Here is a 16,505-nt window from a genome sequence, read left to right on the forward strand (position 1 = left end):
ATATCTTTAGACGATTTTATATCACAGTGGATCTTTTACATAAATTAAGAACACTTCAGTCCCTAAAGGGATCTCCCTCCCGACTTGTATGAAATCCCTGATGTGAGTCATACTAATTTGGGAAATAAATTGATTGCATGCCACAGAATATTTTTCCGCCCTCTGGATTCTTTCTTGAGAAGCATACTGTTATCACAAAAACTCCTTCCGCATTCCATATATTTCTATTTCCCTGCTATGTGGATCCTCTTATGGGAAGTAAGGTGTCTTTTTAATCTGAAGCTCTTCCCACACTCCGTGCACTGATGCAATTTCTTCCGTGTGTGAGAACTAATGTGGTAAGCAAGGGAGCTGCTTGAACTTAAACTCTTCCCACATTCATTGCATACATACAATTTCTCTCCCATGTGGATCCTGTTATGGGAAGTAAGGACACGGTTATCACAGAAGCTCTTTCCACATTCCAGGCATTTATAGGGTTTCTCTCCGGTGTGGGTCCTTTTATGGTAAGTCAGATAGCCACTGCCAGCGAAGGTCTTTCCACAGTCTGTGCATTTATAAGGTTTTTCCCCTGTGTGGATCCTATTATGGAAACTAAGTTGACTGCTTTGGCTGAAGCTCTTCCCACACTCTAGACATTTATAGGGTTTCTCTCCTGTGTGAATCCTTTCATGAGAAGTAAGAGAAGTCTTTATAGAGAAGCTCTTTCCACACTCCAGGCATGTATAGGGTTTCTCTCCCGTATGGATTCTTTTATGGCAGGTCAGGTAACTGCTGTTTTTGAAGCTCTTTCCACACTCCATGCATTTATACGGTTTTTCTCCTGTGTGGACCCGTTTATGGGAAGCAAGGGCACAGCTTTGCCTGAAGCCCTTCCCACAGTCTATGCATTTATAGGGTTTTTCCCCTGTGTGAATCCGTTTATGAGAAGTAAGAGCACTCTTTACGCTGAAGTTCTTTCCACACTCCATGCATTTATAAGGTTTCTCTCCTGTATGGATACGTTTATGGGAAGCAAGGGAACCGCATGTCCTGAAGGGTTTTCCACACTCCGTGCATTTATAAGGTTTTTCACCTGAATGGATCCTTTTGTGGGAGGTCAGTTGATTACTATTTCTATAGCTCTCTCCACACTCAATACACTTATAGGGTTTCTCTCCTGTATGAATCCTTTTATGGGAAGCAAGGCCACCACTTTGCCTAAAGCTCTTCCCACACTCTATGCATTTAAATGGTTTCTCTCCCGCATGGATCAATTTATGCTTAGTAAAAGAAGCATTCATCCTGAAGGTTTTTCCACAGTCTACACATTTATAGGGTTTTTCCCCTGAATGGACCCTTCTATGGCATATTAGGTAACTACTAGTGCTGAAGCTCTTCCCACACTGTATGCATTTAAAGGGTTTTTCTCCAGTATGGATCCTTCTATGGGAAGTAAAGGAACTCTTTACACTGAACCTTTTACCACAGTCCACACATTTATAAGGCTTTTCCCCTGTATGGATCCTTTTATGGGATTTGAGACAGTCTCTGTTCCTGAAGCTCTTTGCACACTCTAGGCACTCATAGAGTTTTTCTCTGGTGTGGATCCTTTTATGAGAAGTAAAGGAACTGACTGAACTGAATCTTTTCCCACAGACTGTGCACTTATAGGGTTTTCCCCCTGACTGTATTCTTTTATGGGAAGTTAGATTACCTCTCCACCGAAAGCCTTTTCCCCAGCCCTCACCTCTGTAGGGCTTCTCCCTTGCCTGGGACATTATATGAGGAGTAAGTTTATTACTGCTGAATCTCTTTCCAGTTTTGCACTGGTTACTAAAATTGGGGTTTGCTTTGAATCTTTTTCTACTTCGACATTTCCCTGTATTTTCTTTGAAGTCATGTTGGGTTAGGAAGTGATTCATTTCCACACATTCAAGAATAGATTTTTCTCTCCAATTGTGCTTCTTTTCATGTTTCCTCCTTCCCCACTTATTTGTGGGTGTCTCTTCCTGTATTTCAGTCTTGATTATTTGCAACGGCACTAAATTTGGCTCTTGATGATTTTCCTTCTGAGCATCAAATGCTTGAGGAGGAAGAAAAATAAATTAGAAAAACCAACAACATATAATTTGTCATCCCAATGCATAGATTTATCTATTACTGGGCATTTGCAGAGAAAGCAACAGGTGAAATGACAGCATGAATATTAGTTATTAACTTAAAAGACTAGCATGGCTGCTCATCTAACCCTCATACTTGGCAGTTAAAAATTTAAAGCAAAAACAGGTCTTGATATCAGGATGTGGCACACAAATTGTCTCACATATGATGCACCTAAGTTACAGTCAAAAAGACAATGTCATTGTATTTCATTGCAACATGAAATAAGACAAAATTTGTTGCCGATTAGGACAATTGTAATAGCCAAAAACATCCTCTCCCTAATCATCTTCAAAATAGCTCTGCAGTGATGACACAGGGCCCAGGATGACCACAAGACCGAATGTCAACCCTTGCCAGAATGACTGATCACCCCACTGATCTCTTTCTTCTAAATGAAATTGTGCTACTTAGAAGACCATGAAAGCGGACTGGAATTAACGTAGAAGGAAAAAGCAGAGATGAAATCATTTTTAACAAGACACGTATAGAGTTAAGTTGTGGCTAAAGTGTCTAGTGACACTTTGCTCTGACTTAATTTTCCTCCAGAGGAACCCTTACCTAAAGAGGCCACGATCCCAGACATTTCCAACATGACTTCTCGATGCAGGGCTTTCTGGCTGGGATTCAGCAGCAACCATTCTTCTCTGTTGAAATAGACGGCCACCTCCTCAAAGGACACAGGACCCTGAACCAAGAAGAATCCCTGTGAGCAGACTCGATAGAATTTGCAAGATCTCCTTTCATCCGCAAATCCAAAAAACACAAAGTGAACATTCTTGATTGGACATTTCCCTAGCTGGACTCCACACATTACATGATAAAATGTAATTCACAGAATTCACAGCCTATGGCTGAAAGCCAATTACAGCATGCTTATCACCTTGACTGACTCTGCTGACCTTCAGTGTCATCAATCTGCCTTAATCAAGTGGCAGAGTGTGCCTTAGATGCACCATCTACCAACAATTCCAACATTTCATGATGTTTGCAAGAGCTTCTGTGGGATTTCTGTCTGACATGGTAACCAAAAGGTCTTTGTGGTTCTTTGAAGGACCAGCCTTGCTCACCACTCATGAACATTCATGAAAATACTAGGAAGGCACTTCCGGCCATCAAGATGCAGATGATACACAAAGCAGTTTCTGCTCCTCCTGTTTTTCTCCCTTTCCCCAACAATTAGAAAACAGGATTACACTTACAATAAAGTAGATTTAGCCTAACTATTCGTGTGTCCTGTCTGCTTTACTTGGGATAGACAACATGAACTGTTATGTGGCATTTTTGAAATCAGAATGATATAACCACTAAGGAATTCTATACATTTCCAAAACTTTGTTGAGAGGTGGGCCTAGTTTGACTGATCATGAATTTACATTTCCAATTTCCTTGTTGTTTACTCAGGAATAGCAGTATCGTATGTTGCATCCTCAAAGGACACTAGAGGTCTCCTACTGTTCCCCCATATTAGCTGCTGATCTCTTCCTTCCTACCTGAGTTGGGAATCCAGTGACTCTTTCAGCTCCACCAATAGAAGATGATTCAGTGAACAACAGTGACTCCATTTCATCCACTGGGAAGGAGAGAGACAGGATGGAAACAGGAAAGGGTTCAACCTTTTCTAGCTTGAAGGTGCAACTTAATATTTCTTCTTGTCCTGCCCAGGAAACCTCCATTGGCCTTTTCTACACTCTGCCTTTGGTGGCCTTTCAGAGGCTCCATCAGGGGAGCCAAGAACAAAAGGAGAAGACCAAGCCCCACCACACACTGAAGAACAAACCTCAATTGGATTGTTCTCCTTTTTGAAAGAACTCATGGAAGTATATTCTTGGCAACCAAAGCATTCGCTCAATCCCTGCAAATTCTCCCCCAATTCCCTGCAGCTTGAAACCATCATGTTCCATGTAGAAGAGCAATTCATGAAATTCTAGCAACCCAGGAACATGCCTGCAAGATGGTAGTGTTGGAAATGGTCCAGCAGGGATCTTTGCAGGAATTGAGTCGAAATTACCTCTTAAGGAAAGCCAAAAACAGGTTGTTCTCTTCCGCAACACCAAGAACAAAGAAAAATCTCTCATGATGGAGGAGCCATAATATAACTCAAGGTGACAATGCTAGAAGAGTCAATTTTCTGCCAAAGGCAAACCATAGGCTTGATCTGAAGGGAGGGAATTCCTTTGTGCGCCTTAGGTCTTCTAGCTTGAAAAGGGAGTTATATCTTTCTTATTGGGTCACCTTCTACTAAATCCAATGACGAAGACATGAGAAGATACACAGAATTAAGGATAACTAGAATCTTTCTAGAAAATCTCCAATCCAGTGGAATGGTGTTCCCTTACCTAGTGAAGTGCCCTGAGATTGATTTTTATCCTTGGGGATCCCTCTGAAAGACGGAGCGCGAGAAAGACTTGTGTATCCACCCAATTAGTCCCCATTCCTGGAAGGACCTCAGAACCTGGAATAGAAGCGAAGGAGAGGGCTTAAGAGGACGGGACATGAGGGGATCTGGATTTTATGTTCTTTCCACAAGGTGGCCAAACCCTCGTGTCCATCGATGGGGATGGATGGAGGCCCATGGGAGAATTGCTCCAAATGAGATACTCTTTGGAAGAACGCCAGAACAATTTTGCTAATGAGGTGCTCTAAATTATCTACTTCCATTATTAATCTCCAAAACTCTATCAGGGAGATATTTAAGAATTCAAGCACATGAAGGTCCTTTCCTATTTCCTATGAGGAGCATCTTTGACCTGGGGCTTTTCCGGAGCAGGGGGTCGGACTAGAAGATCTCCAAGGTCCCTTTCATTCTATTCCTGCTTCTTCTCCTCTGCCACGTTCGCCAGGAACCTCTCAGCCGCTGGCACCACCGGGCAACTGGTCTCCGCTGGCTCTCCAAAAATCCTTCCAATCTTGAAAGCTGAACCTGAAGGAGACGTGAGCAGGTGGTCCCTTTAGGCTTCCTCTCCCCTCCCTCCCCCCCCCTCAACTTTCTCCTCCTCCCCCGTTATTGGATCTCGTGCATGCACAGCCAGGAGCAGTTATGGGGTGGATTCCCCGCTCCCTCCAAGCTTCGGGATTCGGAGTCTGTTTCCCCTCCCCTGGGGAGGATCTGAGTCGCGGGACCCGCTCTTGCCCACCCCCCCTCTCCCAGATTCCCGGGGAGGAACTCACAGCCTGCTCTCTCCAGACCAAGCAGACGGAGTCGAGCATGCGCAGTGGCACATAATCAGCCGGCAGCCAAGAGCTCCTCCTGCTGAGAGCTGCGGTGAAATCACGGCCGTGGAGGAACCTTGGAGGCTATCCACCCCAACCTCTGGTCGGAGCCGGGGCTGCCGTGGAAATCGCGCTCTGCCATTTAGCATCCGGTAAAAGCCATGGGGATATGACAGTCCTCCCCGTCCTTGTGTAAATGACGACTTGATGATAGCAGTATTCCAGTATTTGAGGGGCTGCCCCAAAGAAGAGGGTTATCAAATTCATCTCCAAAGCACAAGAAATAATGGATGGAAACTGACCAAAGACAGAAGCAACCTGGAATTAAAGAGAAACTTCCTAACAGTGAGGACAATTAACCAGTGGAACAGCTTGCCTTCAGAAATCGTGGGCACTCCATCACTGGAGATTTTTAAGAAGAGACTAGACCAGTGATGGCGAACCTTTTAGAGACCAAGTGCCCAAACTGCAACCCAAAACCCACTTATGTATCCTCGGGTGCTGGGTGGGTGTGGCCAATTGGGTGGGCATGGCTGCGGTGGTAACGGCAGACTGTGTGGGACTAAAAAGTTCAATCAATCAAATCGAACTTTGCGAGATTTTTTTTTCCTCATGAGGTTGAAATTGATTGAAAAAAGTTGAACTTTTTTTTTTTGCTGAAGGCCTAGGACTGGGGCAACAGCACGTGTGCCCACAGAGAGGGCTCTGCGTGCCACCTGTGGCACGCGTGCCATAGGTTTGCCACCATGGGACTAGACAGTCATTTGTCTGAAATGATATAGGGACCCTTATTTGAGCAGGGGGCTGGACTAGAAGACCTGCAGAAAGGTGATTTTGGTTACGTCCTTTGGGAGCCAATCGACAGCATCTCACACACACAGACACACAAACGGACAGTGAGAGCGAGCGAGGGAGGGAGAGAGACTCATACAGAGCTTAAGGGAAAACATATAGGGAAAAATTAAGTTTCCCCAGAAGGTAAAATAGACATTCCTTTGTCGAAAATACAGGTGATTGTACCGTGATCCATTGCCAGAGACAATGCCCAATTAAGTCCACTGGACATGAGAAATTCTTTGAGCAAGTCTCCTTTATTAATGCGCAAAAGGAGGAACCCCCAACAGAGTCATACATGACTTTTTGCAGTTTTTCACAGGATACTAGCAAAGTACTGTAATTCAGTTATTTGTTAATGCACAGGCATCTAAGGTGATTTCCTTATTCTCCCAGTTTTCCACCCTAAGGTGTACACACAAGTAGTATTTCAGTATGCTAACGAGCCTTTCTGGGGCAACGAGGGACTGATTTTCTAGGTCAGAGCAGGGTGGTGTTGAAGCTCTCCCCCAAATCTGGCAGAACGTGACACTTTGTGCTGCTTCTGATATTTTGAGCTTGACACCTGCTGATGTTTCCCCCTTTTGTAGACCACATTCTCATTAAAATTGTGAGCAAATTTGCCAGGACCACATCCTTTTAGTTTTCTTCATCTTCCAGAGCAGATGAAGGAGCCAGGAGGAGCAATCCCTTTCCATCCTCCAAACATCCCATAAAAGACTGCCTGGAGCAACAAATTTGATCCAGATTGTTTTTTACATATCCATAAAGAAATCCCAGGAGAGACAGCCTTGCAAGCTGAGTGCAGTGGACAGTGAAATGGCTCAAAATCATATTCTTGTTCATCAATATTTCCCCAAGAAATGGGAATGCTCAGTCCTGGATCATGCAGCTCCAGTATTTATATGATTCGTAATAATTATGTAATTAAGGATCGTGAGAAAAAAGGGGAAGTGGAAAGGAGAGCCAGTACTCTAAAAGACAGAAATAGACTTTAAAAACATCCTCATCTGATTCTCACTCTCACAGGTAGCTCAGAGAAACGGGGCTAACCGTGAAGCAGAACCGTTTGAAGGAGGGGAGGCATACAGAGAGTCTTCTGCAAAGCAAAAGTCGATCATGCAGCTGGAAGGCTGGAGATACGTGGAGTCTTGTGAAAAACAAGTGGGCTGTGGCTGGAGGAGAGCGCTACAATTTTGGACGTCATCAGCTAGAGAAGACTGGGATTTCCACATCTCAGCAATCACTGCCTCCCCTAGACATCGCTTCGCGGTGTCCTCTTCGGGACACCCCAGTTTAACCCGGAATGGTCCCCTCCAGTTGCGGTTGCACACACACACACCTCCCTCGTTTCTCAGCTTCTGCTTCAAAGGCTTTCCCCCGCCCCGCAGGGAGAAATCACGAGAGATTCTGCCCGGAGACAGATGACACAACAGAAAGGAGAATTCCCATTGGCGCAGCTTATTCCCAGGAGAGGCGTTGGGGAAAAGGCTGCAGGGCAAGGGAGGCGGGAGCTTGAAAGAGACCCCTCCCCTTCTCTCTCCCTTCTGGCCAATCCCCTCCCAGCGCGATTCCCTCTCAGGCGGAGAGAAGCGGGAAAAGAAGGGTGGGAGGAGCCTCTTTTCTTGAGGGAAGAGAGAGAGAGAACAGAGAGATGCCGCTCTGAGGGAAGCGCCGCCATCGGGGGTCTTTGGGGCTCCTCGGGGACGGACCCGATTCTTCCTTTCTCTCGGTCTGACTCCGAATCGGGCCTCCCTATACTCCCTTGGGGGCCCCTCTTCCACCCCCACAGTGTCCCCCTCAAGAGCCCCTTCCCAGCCTCCTCGAAGCTCTGGGGGGCCCATCACGTCCAAACGCATTTAAGCGTCCCTGATTTAGGTAAGTCGGATAAAAGCCCCCAACCTAACAGGAGAAGGGCCACTGTTGGGGGGCAGCCCCCCTCAATTCAGCAGCTTCTCTGATGGGAAACCTCCCAGTTGACCCCTTGGGGTCACCTCATGGTTGAGGCAGAATGACTGGGAGGATCCCCAGATCCCGGCCCCTGATCCCCTTCAAGGCCTCAGCCTCCACTCGCCCCCAAAGACCCTTCAAAATAATAATGGTAAGTCTTCATTTTCAAAGGCAAAGGGTCGAATTGCTGGCTGGAGGATAAGATCTATTGAATAGACTCATTCAATTAAAAAATTATTTAATTCCACAGAATGGGAAGATAAATGTAGACTGCCGGGACCTCTCTACTCCTTGAAGTGCAAATCCTTAAAGGCAAAAAGTACCTTCCAAGTTGTAGAAAGAGGCAAAAAGCTTAAGTTCTCTGGTTCCCCTTTGAGTCCTCTGGTGTAAAGGAAGAAGATAAAATTGGCCAAAGCACTATCAATGTTTCATGGATTATCTCTATAGATGTAAAATTACATAATTAGGAAGTTCTGCTCAAGTTCCATACATTTATAAGGAGATGATCTTCCTACATTTTATAAGCTCTGGTTTCACCTCTTTGTTGCTGCCTTTATAGGTGGATCCTGCTTTGCAAATGCTTTTCTCATATTCCATGGATTTATATGCATCGTTGTCTGTGCAGTGTGAAACTGAATCAGGTCTGAACTCATTTCACATTCTACCTCTTTTAAACATTGTATTCCAGTCTTCTCCTAACCCCCCATGAAAATCTGCATATTCATCTCATTTCTTCATTTAATTTTCTTCTTCAATGCATATTAACTAGGAAACTGTGCAACAGTTGTTCCCAATAATTTATTATATTAACCTTGCAAAGCAAGAAATATAGTTAATAATTAGAATACATGGAGACATTTTTTAAAAGTATACTAAGATTAAAAAGCACAAATGCACAATCATGCTAATAAAAGGAGTTGTTCCTAATTTGAAATGCCATGGTCCCTTAAAATTTCAAATTAGATTGACCTTTCTGATCACCTTGATATCACAAAATAAAATAGTGGCACTAAAGTGACATTTTAAAACCTTAACAAATAGAAAATGTGGTTCTGGTTACTTTATGTGGAGAAATGAATAACTGAACAATTTAAATCAAACTATTTAAGTCCCTCCTTAAAAAAAAAGACATTGCTCATATGGTATACTGCAGCTAGATCAATAAAATCATTTTTAAAGTAAAGAGGCAACAGCTGCGATCATAAAATGACTGGCTATATTTCTACTTTCAGTTCATTAATGCAAGTTTGCACCAAACAAATACAAGACTAAACAGACATGTACATATAAATATTTAGAAAAAACATTCACTTGTAAATGAAACCTATGCACATATATGAAAAAAGAATCAATAGCATGTTTAAAGAAGGTCAGTAATTTAAACACAATTAGATCTATAATCCACATACATATATATATATTCCCCTGCTTTGCTTGCATTCATCAACTTCACAAAGCGTGGAGCCTGATCCCAGATTCACTTCAGATGTAGCTTCTGCCTAGATAAAGCAGCTTGACCAGGCAGGTTTTGATAGATGTTGACAAAATGAACGCAACAATTTACGTATAAAGACCACACTTGGAATATTGCATCCAGTTTTGGTCATCACAATATAAAAAAATGTGGAGATTAGAAAGAGTGCAGAGAAGAGCAAAAAGGATGATTAGGGCAGGGGTCCCCAACCCCCGGTCCGTGAACCAGTACCGGTCCATGGCATACCAGCAACCAGTCCACACAAACAAGCAAAGCCCCATCCATGGGATGCAGGCAGCACACAAAACCACACTCTCTCCGGTCCGTGAAAAACCTTTCTCCACGGAACTGGTCCCTGGTGCCCAAAAGGTTGGGGACCTCTGGATTAGGGGACTGGAGGCTAAAACATATAAAGAACAGTTGCTGGAATTGGGTATGTCTACTTTAATGGAAAGAAGGATTAGGTGGGACGTGATAGCAGTGTTCCAATATCTAAGGGACTGCTACAAAAAAGAACATAGAGCATAGAATAATAGGGTTGGAAGCGACCTTGAAGGTGTTCTAGTCCAGAATCCACCTATTCTCCAAAGCATCTGAAGGCGGGACAAGGAGCAATGGATGGAAACTAATCAATGAGAAAACCAACCTAGAACTAAGGAGAAATTTCCTGACAGAACAATTTAGCAGTAGAACAACTTGCCTCCACTGAAGGTTTTTAAGGAGACATTGAATAGCCATTTGTCTGAAATGGTATTCGGTTTCCAGCTTGACCAGGGATAGAAGACCTTCAAGATCCCTTCCAACTCTGTTATTCTGTTACTCTGTTAATTTAATAATATATTTTCATGAGTTAGACCTCACTGTGGTAAAATGGAATTAAGAAATCTATCCTGGGAGTTCTTTCCAAAATCCATACTTTTATTTAGTTTCTCCTATGGCGGGCAATTTTCTAAAAAAAGGTGGACTGTTCATCTCAGATAACTTCCATAGGATCTTTGTACTTACCAGAAACTTGAATTAGTCCCTTTATGGGAATTAACTTGATTTCTCCATATGAAGATTTTTCCACACACTATGCATGAGTTCTCCCCTCTGTAAGATTCCTGTTTCCACTTTCAAAGCATTTCTACCGTTTTTTTCTTGTTATGTATTCTTTTATGGGAATTTAGATGACTTTTCAACCGGAAGTACTTACCACACTCTGTGCATTGATAGAGTTTCTCCCCTGTGTGGATACTAATGTGTTTGGTAAGGGAACCTCTTGTAACAAAACTTTTTCCACATTCATTGCATATATATGGCTTCAGCCCTGAATGGATCCTTTTATGACAAGTAAGGTGACTGTTGTGACTGAAACTCTTCCCACATTCCATACATTTATAGGGTTTTTCTCCTGTGTGGATCCTTTTATGGGAAGTAAGGGAATCACGGTGACTAAAGTTCTTTCCACACTCTAGGCATCTGTAGGGTTTCTCCCCCGTGTGAATCCTTCTATGAGAAGTAAGGTGGCCATACCAATTGAAGGTCTTACCACAGTCTGTGCATTTATAAGGTTTTTCCCCTGAATGGATCCTTTTGTGGTAAGCCAGAACACTGCTCTTGCTGAAGCTCTTCCCACACTCCAGGCACTGGTAGGGTTTTTCTCCCGTATGGAGCCTTTTATGATAATTAAAAGAACTGTTTATACTGAAGCTTTTTCCACATTCTGTACACTTAAAGGGTTTCTCTCCTGTGTGGATCCTTTTGTGGGAAGCAAGATCGCTGCGTCGGATGAAGCTCTTCCCACATTCTATGCATTTATAGGGTTTTTCTCCCATATGGATCCTTTTATGGTATCTAAGAGAACTGTTCATACCGAAGCTTTTTCCACACTCAACACACTTATAGGGTTTTTCTCCTGAATGGATCCTTTTGTGAGAGGTAAGGGAACTGTTCATACTGAAGCTTTTTCCACAATCCATACATTTATAGGGTTTTTCCCCTGTGTGCATTCTTTTGTGGGAGGTCAGGTGATTGCTGTTGCTGAAGCTCTTTCCACACACTGTGCATGTAAAGGGTTTCTCTCCTGTGTGAACCCTTTTATGGGAAGTAAGCTGACTGCTATGGCTGAACTTCTTCCCACATTCTAAGCATTGATAGGGTTTCTCTCCCGTATGGACCCTTTGATGAGATGTAAGGGAACTTTTCATACTGAAGCTTTTCCCACAGTCTACGCATTTGTAGGGTTTTTCTCCAGTGTGAATCCTTTGATGAGAAGTAAGGGAACTTTTCATACTGAAGCTTCTTCCACACTCCAGGCACTGAAAGGGTTTCTCTCCAGTATGAACTCTTGTATGAGAAGTAAGAGAACTGTTCATACTGAAGCTTTTTCCGCACTCCAAGCATCGATAGGGTTTCTCTCCGGTATGGATCCTTTTATGAGAAGTAAGGGAACTGTTCATACTGAAGCTCTTCCCACACTGCAGGCATTGATAGGGTTTCTCTCCCGTGTGAATCCTTTTGTGAGAAGTCAGGTGGCCATGCCAATTAAACGTCTTTCCGCAGTCTGTGCATTTATAAGGTTTTTCCCCTGTATGGGTCCTTTGATGAGAAGTCAGATGATCTCTGTTCCCGAAGCTTTTCCCACACTCCAGACATTTATAAGGTTTCTCTCCTGTATGAACCCGTTTATGAGAAGTAAGAGAACTTTTCATACTGAAGCTTTTCCCACAGTCTATGCATTTATAAGGTTTTTCTCCTGTGTGGACCCTTCTGTGGATGGTCAGGTAACTACTGCTGCTGAAGCTCTTTCCACACTCCAGGCATTTATAAGGTTTTTCTCCCGTATGGATCCTTTTTTGGTAGGTAAGGGAATTAATTGAACTGCAACTGTTTTTCCCATCCTCACATTTATAGGGATTCTCCTTCATATGGATCATTTTATGTGGAATAATGTTACCACTTTTATTGTTGGAGCTCTTTTCCATTTCAAAGTCATTACCAAACATGGATTTTCCTTTGCATATTTCCTCACTCTCTTGTGTGTTGCGCATACTGCTTTCCTTGCAAATACACTGGGCCAGAAAGTGATTAATTTCCGCACACTGAAGAGTGAATATTTCATTGCCATTGTAACTTTGGCTTTTTTCATGTTCCTTCATTCCCCACTTATCTGCCGATGTCTCTTCTGGTATTTCAATTTTTATTATTTGCAATGGCACCAGATTTGGCTCTTGGTAATTCTCATACTTTTGCTCATCGACTGCTTGGAGGGGGGGAGGGGAGAAAGGAAATCAGAAATGTCAAGATGTCTGATCACAGAATATACATATCATTGTAAAATAATTGTATGAAATATATGGTGATAAGGATATGTGAAATAAGCAAAAACATCTGTACAGATCTCCCAAGGTGTAAATAAGCTATCTAATGACTCCTCACTCTGACTTAATTTTCCTCCAGAGCAGAGTTCTCCAATCTTTCTGGGTTGGTGGCCCGGGGAGGGGAGGGGGAAAAGAGGGGATGGTTTAATGGAAGGGAGGTGTGTGTGCACGCACAGGCATGCGCAAGAGCACCCGTTGCTCACACGATAAGTGGGCTGAGAGCACCTGTCATGCTTGCTTGAGGGTGCCAAGTGCTCACGTAAGTGAAGCCCCGAGCGCTTGCAACGCTTGTGCAAGAGAGGTCCCAAGTGCCCACAATGCTCGTGTGAGTGGGGTCGTGAGCAACTGCAATGCTTGCGCAAGTCAGGCCCTGAGTGCTCACGACACTCACACGAGTGGGGTCGCAAGCGCCTGTGACAGTCACACAAGTGGGGCTGTAAGTGCCTGCAATGCTCACGCAAGTGAGGCCCCGAACACCTGTGACACTCACACAAGTGGAGCTGTGCGCATGCATACTTGTGTGCCAGCCACATGGCCCGGTTGCAAATAGGCCAAAGACTAGTAGTGGGCCATGGCCCACAGATTGAGGACCCCTGATCCAGAGGAACCCTTACCTAAAGAAGCTAAGATCCTATATGTCTCCAACATGACTTCTTGGTGCAAGACTTTCTGTCTGGAATCCAGGAGCGGCCACTCTTCAGTGGTGAAATGGACAGTCACCTCTTCAAAGGACACAAGACCCTGAACAAGGAAGAATTTCTGTAAGAAAACTCAGGAAGAATTTGCAAGATTTCCTTTAATCTGCAAATCCTAAAAACACAGTGTTATAATGCTTATTTTGACATTTCCCTGGCTGGGCTCCAGATGTTATGTGATAACACCATTCCCTGATCCCTTGTGTGTGCGTGTATGTGTCTTATACAATACATCCTTTCTATGTGGAAGTTTTTATTTATTTATTTAACAAATTTATATGGCTACCCAACTCACACAAAGATGACTCAAGGTGACCTACATTAAAAATCCACAACATAAACAGCCGATAAAGGGGACCACTAACCCCTTTATCTCTTTCCTAGACAAAAAGCTGGAAAGAGGCCATGTTGAAAGCACTTCTGTAATGCATCGCAAACTGGCACCAATGGAAATTCTTAAAAGCCAAGCTGGAGCCAGGGGTGTCTTTGTTCTTTTGGGGAATCTCCTTAAAACCCAGAAGAAAAAGCTATTCTTGAAAAGAAAGAATAACTCTCAGTGGAGATCTTTTATGCCACTGTATTTTTGCAAATTAGGTTAGCAACTTCCTTATTAGCCCTCCAAAATGATCAAGGATGGCACTATCCTATTATTTTGCCTGTTTTAAAGTGTGAACTACCATTTTTAAAGTCCAGCAACATATAAACTAAAGAATTCAATACCTTTCCAAAACAGTCAAGAGAGACAGGCAAAGTGTGACTGATTCCTAATTTCCCTATCCCACGTTGCTCAGGAACAGCGGTATCACACGCTGAGATCTCAAATGACCCCAAAGCAGTCTCCAACTGCTCCCCTATATTAGACCCAGATCTTTTCCTTCCTACCTGAGCTGGAAGTCCAGCCACTCTTTCAGCTCCACCAGTACAAGGAGAGGAACCGATAAACAATGGTGACTCCATTTTGTTACCTGGGAAGAAGAGAGACATGATGGAAGCAGAAGATAGCTGAGGGCAGGACCTTATATTAGGCGGAATCTGAAGTTCCCGTGTGAATGATTAAGCTAATTTCCCATTGTTCAAACCCCACCCAAAGGCCCGAATCCATCAGGAGCCAATCTGCCGGCGTGAAGGTGTTATGAGAACTCTTGAGACGAGAAGGTAATAACAAGTTGTCTTCTTGGCACTACAACCTTGGTAAGAGGCTGGAACTGGCCAGAAAGGAGTCCATCCAGATGAACCTATTTCTTATACAGATACATCAAAGTGAAAGCAACAAATTCTTCTATCCCTAAGTAACAGTCCCCCTCCCCTCGACATACCAGCATTCTGACAGGGACCTAACGGATAATTTTCTAGCATGAAGGCATCACTTAAGACTGTGGTGGCGAACCTATGGCACGCATGCCACTGGTGGCATGCAGAGCCCTCTCTGTGGACACGTGCACCATCACCCCAGTCCTAGGCCTTCAGCTGGGTTTTATAAAACCTTTTCGCTTTAGGCCTCCGCCACCATGTGCAAAAAAAAGGTTCAATCAATCAATCAATTTCAACTTCTCGCAGGAAAAAAAAAGATCTCACAAAGTTGGAATTGATTGATTAAACTTTTTAGTCCCACCCAGTCTGCCGTTACCACCGTAGCCACGACCACAATGGGCCATGCCCACCCAATTGGCCACACCCACCCAGCATATGACGATACATAAGTGGGTTTTGAGTTGCAGTTTGGGCACTCGGTCTCAAAAAGGTTCGCCATCACTGACTTAAGACTTCTTCTGTTCTACAGGGGAAACCTACCTTTTGGCTTTGGTGGCTTTTCCTGGGCTCCATCTTGAGAGGCAAGAATATAAGAAGAGAGGACCACAATCCCAGCACGTACCAGGGAAATAACCCCACTTGTTTCTATCTCTTTTGGGCAGGAAGGAGACAAGGAAGTATACTCTTGGCAACCAAAGCATTCACTCAAATACCGTTTATCCTCTCCCAATTGCCTGCAGACTGAAACCATTCTGTTCTGGCACTCGCTGGAAGACAACCATTTTGGAAACCATCCCACTGAAATTCTGGCAGCCCGGAAACACGCCTGCAACACAGATGGTGTTGGAGATGATCTGTGTCAGAATCTATTTAAAATTATCCATCAAGAGAGGCCACAGACAGATTGCTCCAATCCCCACCAATGAGAACAAAGAGATCCAGAATGCACTCCAGGGTGATTCCCAGAAGAGTCCCAGTCTTCTGCAAAGGGGCAACCATGGAAAAGTGGCACATGGACTGAAGGGAGAAAGTCCAAGGATTAGGATATGAAAAGATACAGAGAATTAAGAATAACCAGAATCTCTCTGGAAAATCTCCAACCACCTGGAAGGATCCTCCCTTACCTAGTGAGGCATTCTGATGTTGACATTCCTCCTTGGAGATCCCTCTGAAACACGATTCCTGAGAGGGATTTGTGGGATCCATCCAGTTACACCCCTCTGCCAGGAAGGACCTCAGAACCTGAAATAAAAGCAAAGGAGTTAAGAGAACAGGAGATAAGAGAAATTGAATTTTCATTCCGTGTCCACAAAGTTGCAAGATTTCTTTGTCCATCAGTGGGGATGGAAGAAGCCAATGGAAGAATTGCTCCATATATACCCTCTGGAAGAACACAGGAACAATTCCTCCAATGTGATTCTCTTAACATCATGTGTCATTAATCCCTCAAACTCTCTTAGGGAGACATTTAAGAATTCAGACATATTAAGATCCCTCAACATTTCCCAAGAGAATATAAGTATAGGTGGTGTATAGGTGGTACCTGGCTCAGTAGTAGGAACTGTGAGAGGAATCCTGCGATTC

General features: G+C 43.7%; 1 protein-coding gene across 1 annotated transcript in view; it reads right to left on the minus strand.

The window, feature by feature from the left end:
* Positions 1-224: 224 nt before the first annotated feature.
* Positions 225-16,505, minus strand: part of LOC107287508 (zinc finger protein 208-like) — a 38,936-nt gene continuing 22,655 nt past the window's right edge. The window contains exons 2-4 of the mRNA XM_029284156.1: positions 10,851-12,478; positions 629-1,528; positions 225-571 (exon numbers count right to left, since the gene is read on the minus strand). Of these exons, the coding sequence (XP_029139989.1) occupies positions 225-571; positions 629-1,528; positions 10,851-12,478 (2,875 nt within the window). The remainder of the gene's footprint in view (positions 572-628; positions 1,529-10,850; positions 12,479-16,505) is intronic.

Source organism: Protobothrops mucrosquamatus, unplaced genomic scaffold (genome assembly GCF_001527695.2).
Source record: "Protobothrops mucrosquamatus isolate PMUCROS unplaced genomic scaffold, P.Mucros_1.0 scaffold395, whole genome shotgun sequence".
NCBI lineage: Eukaryota > Metazoa > Chordata > Lepidosauria > Squamata > Viperidae > Protobothrops > Protobothrops mucrosquamatus.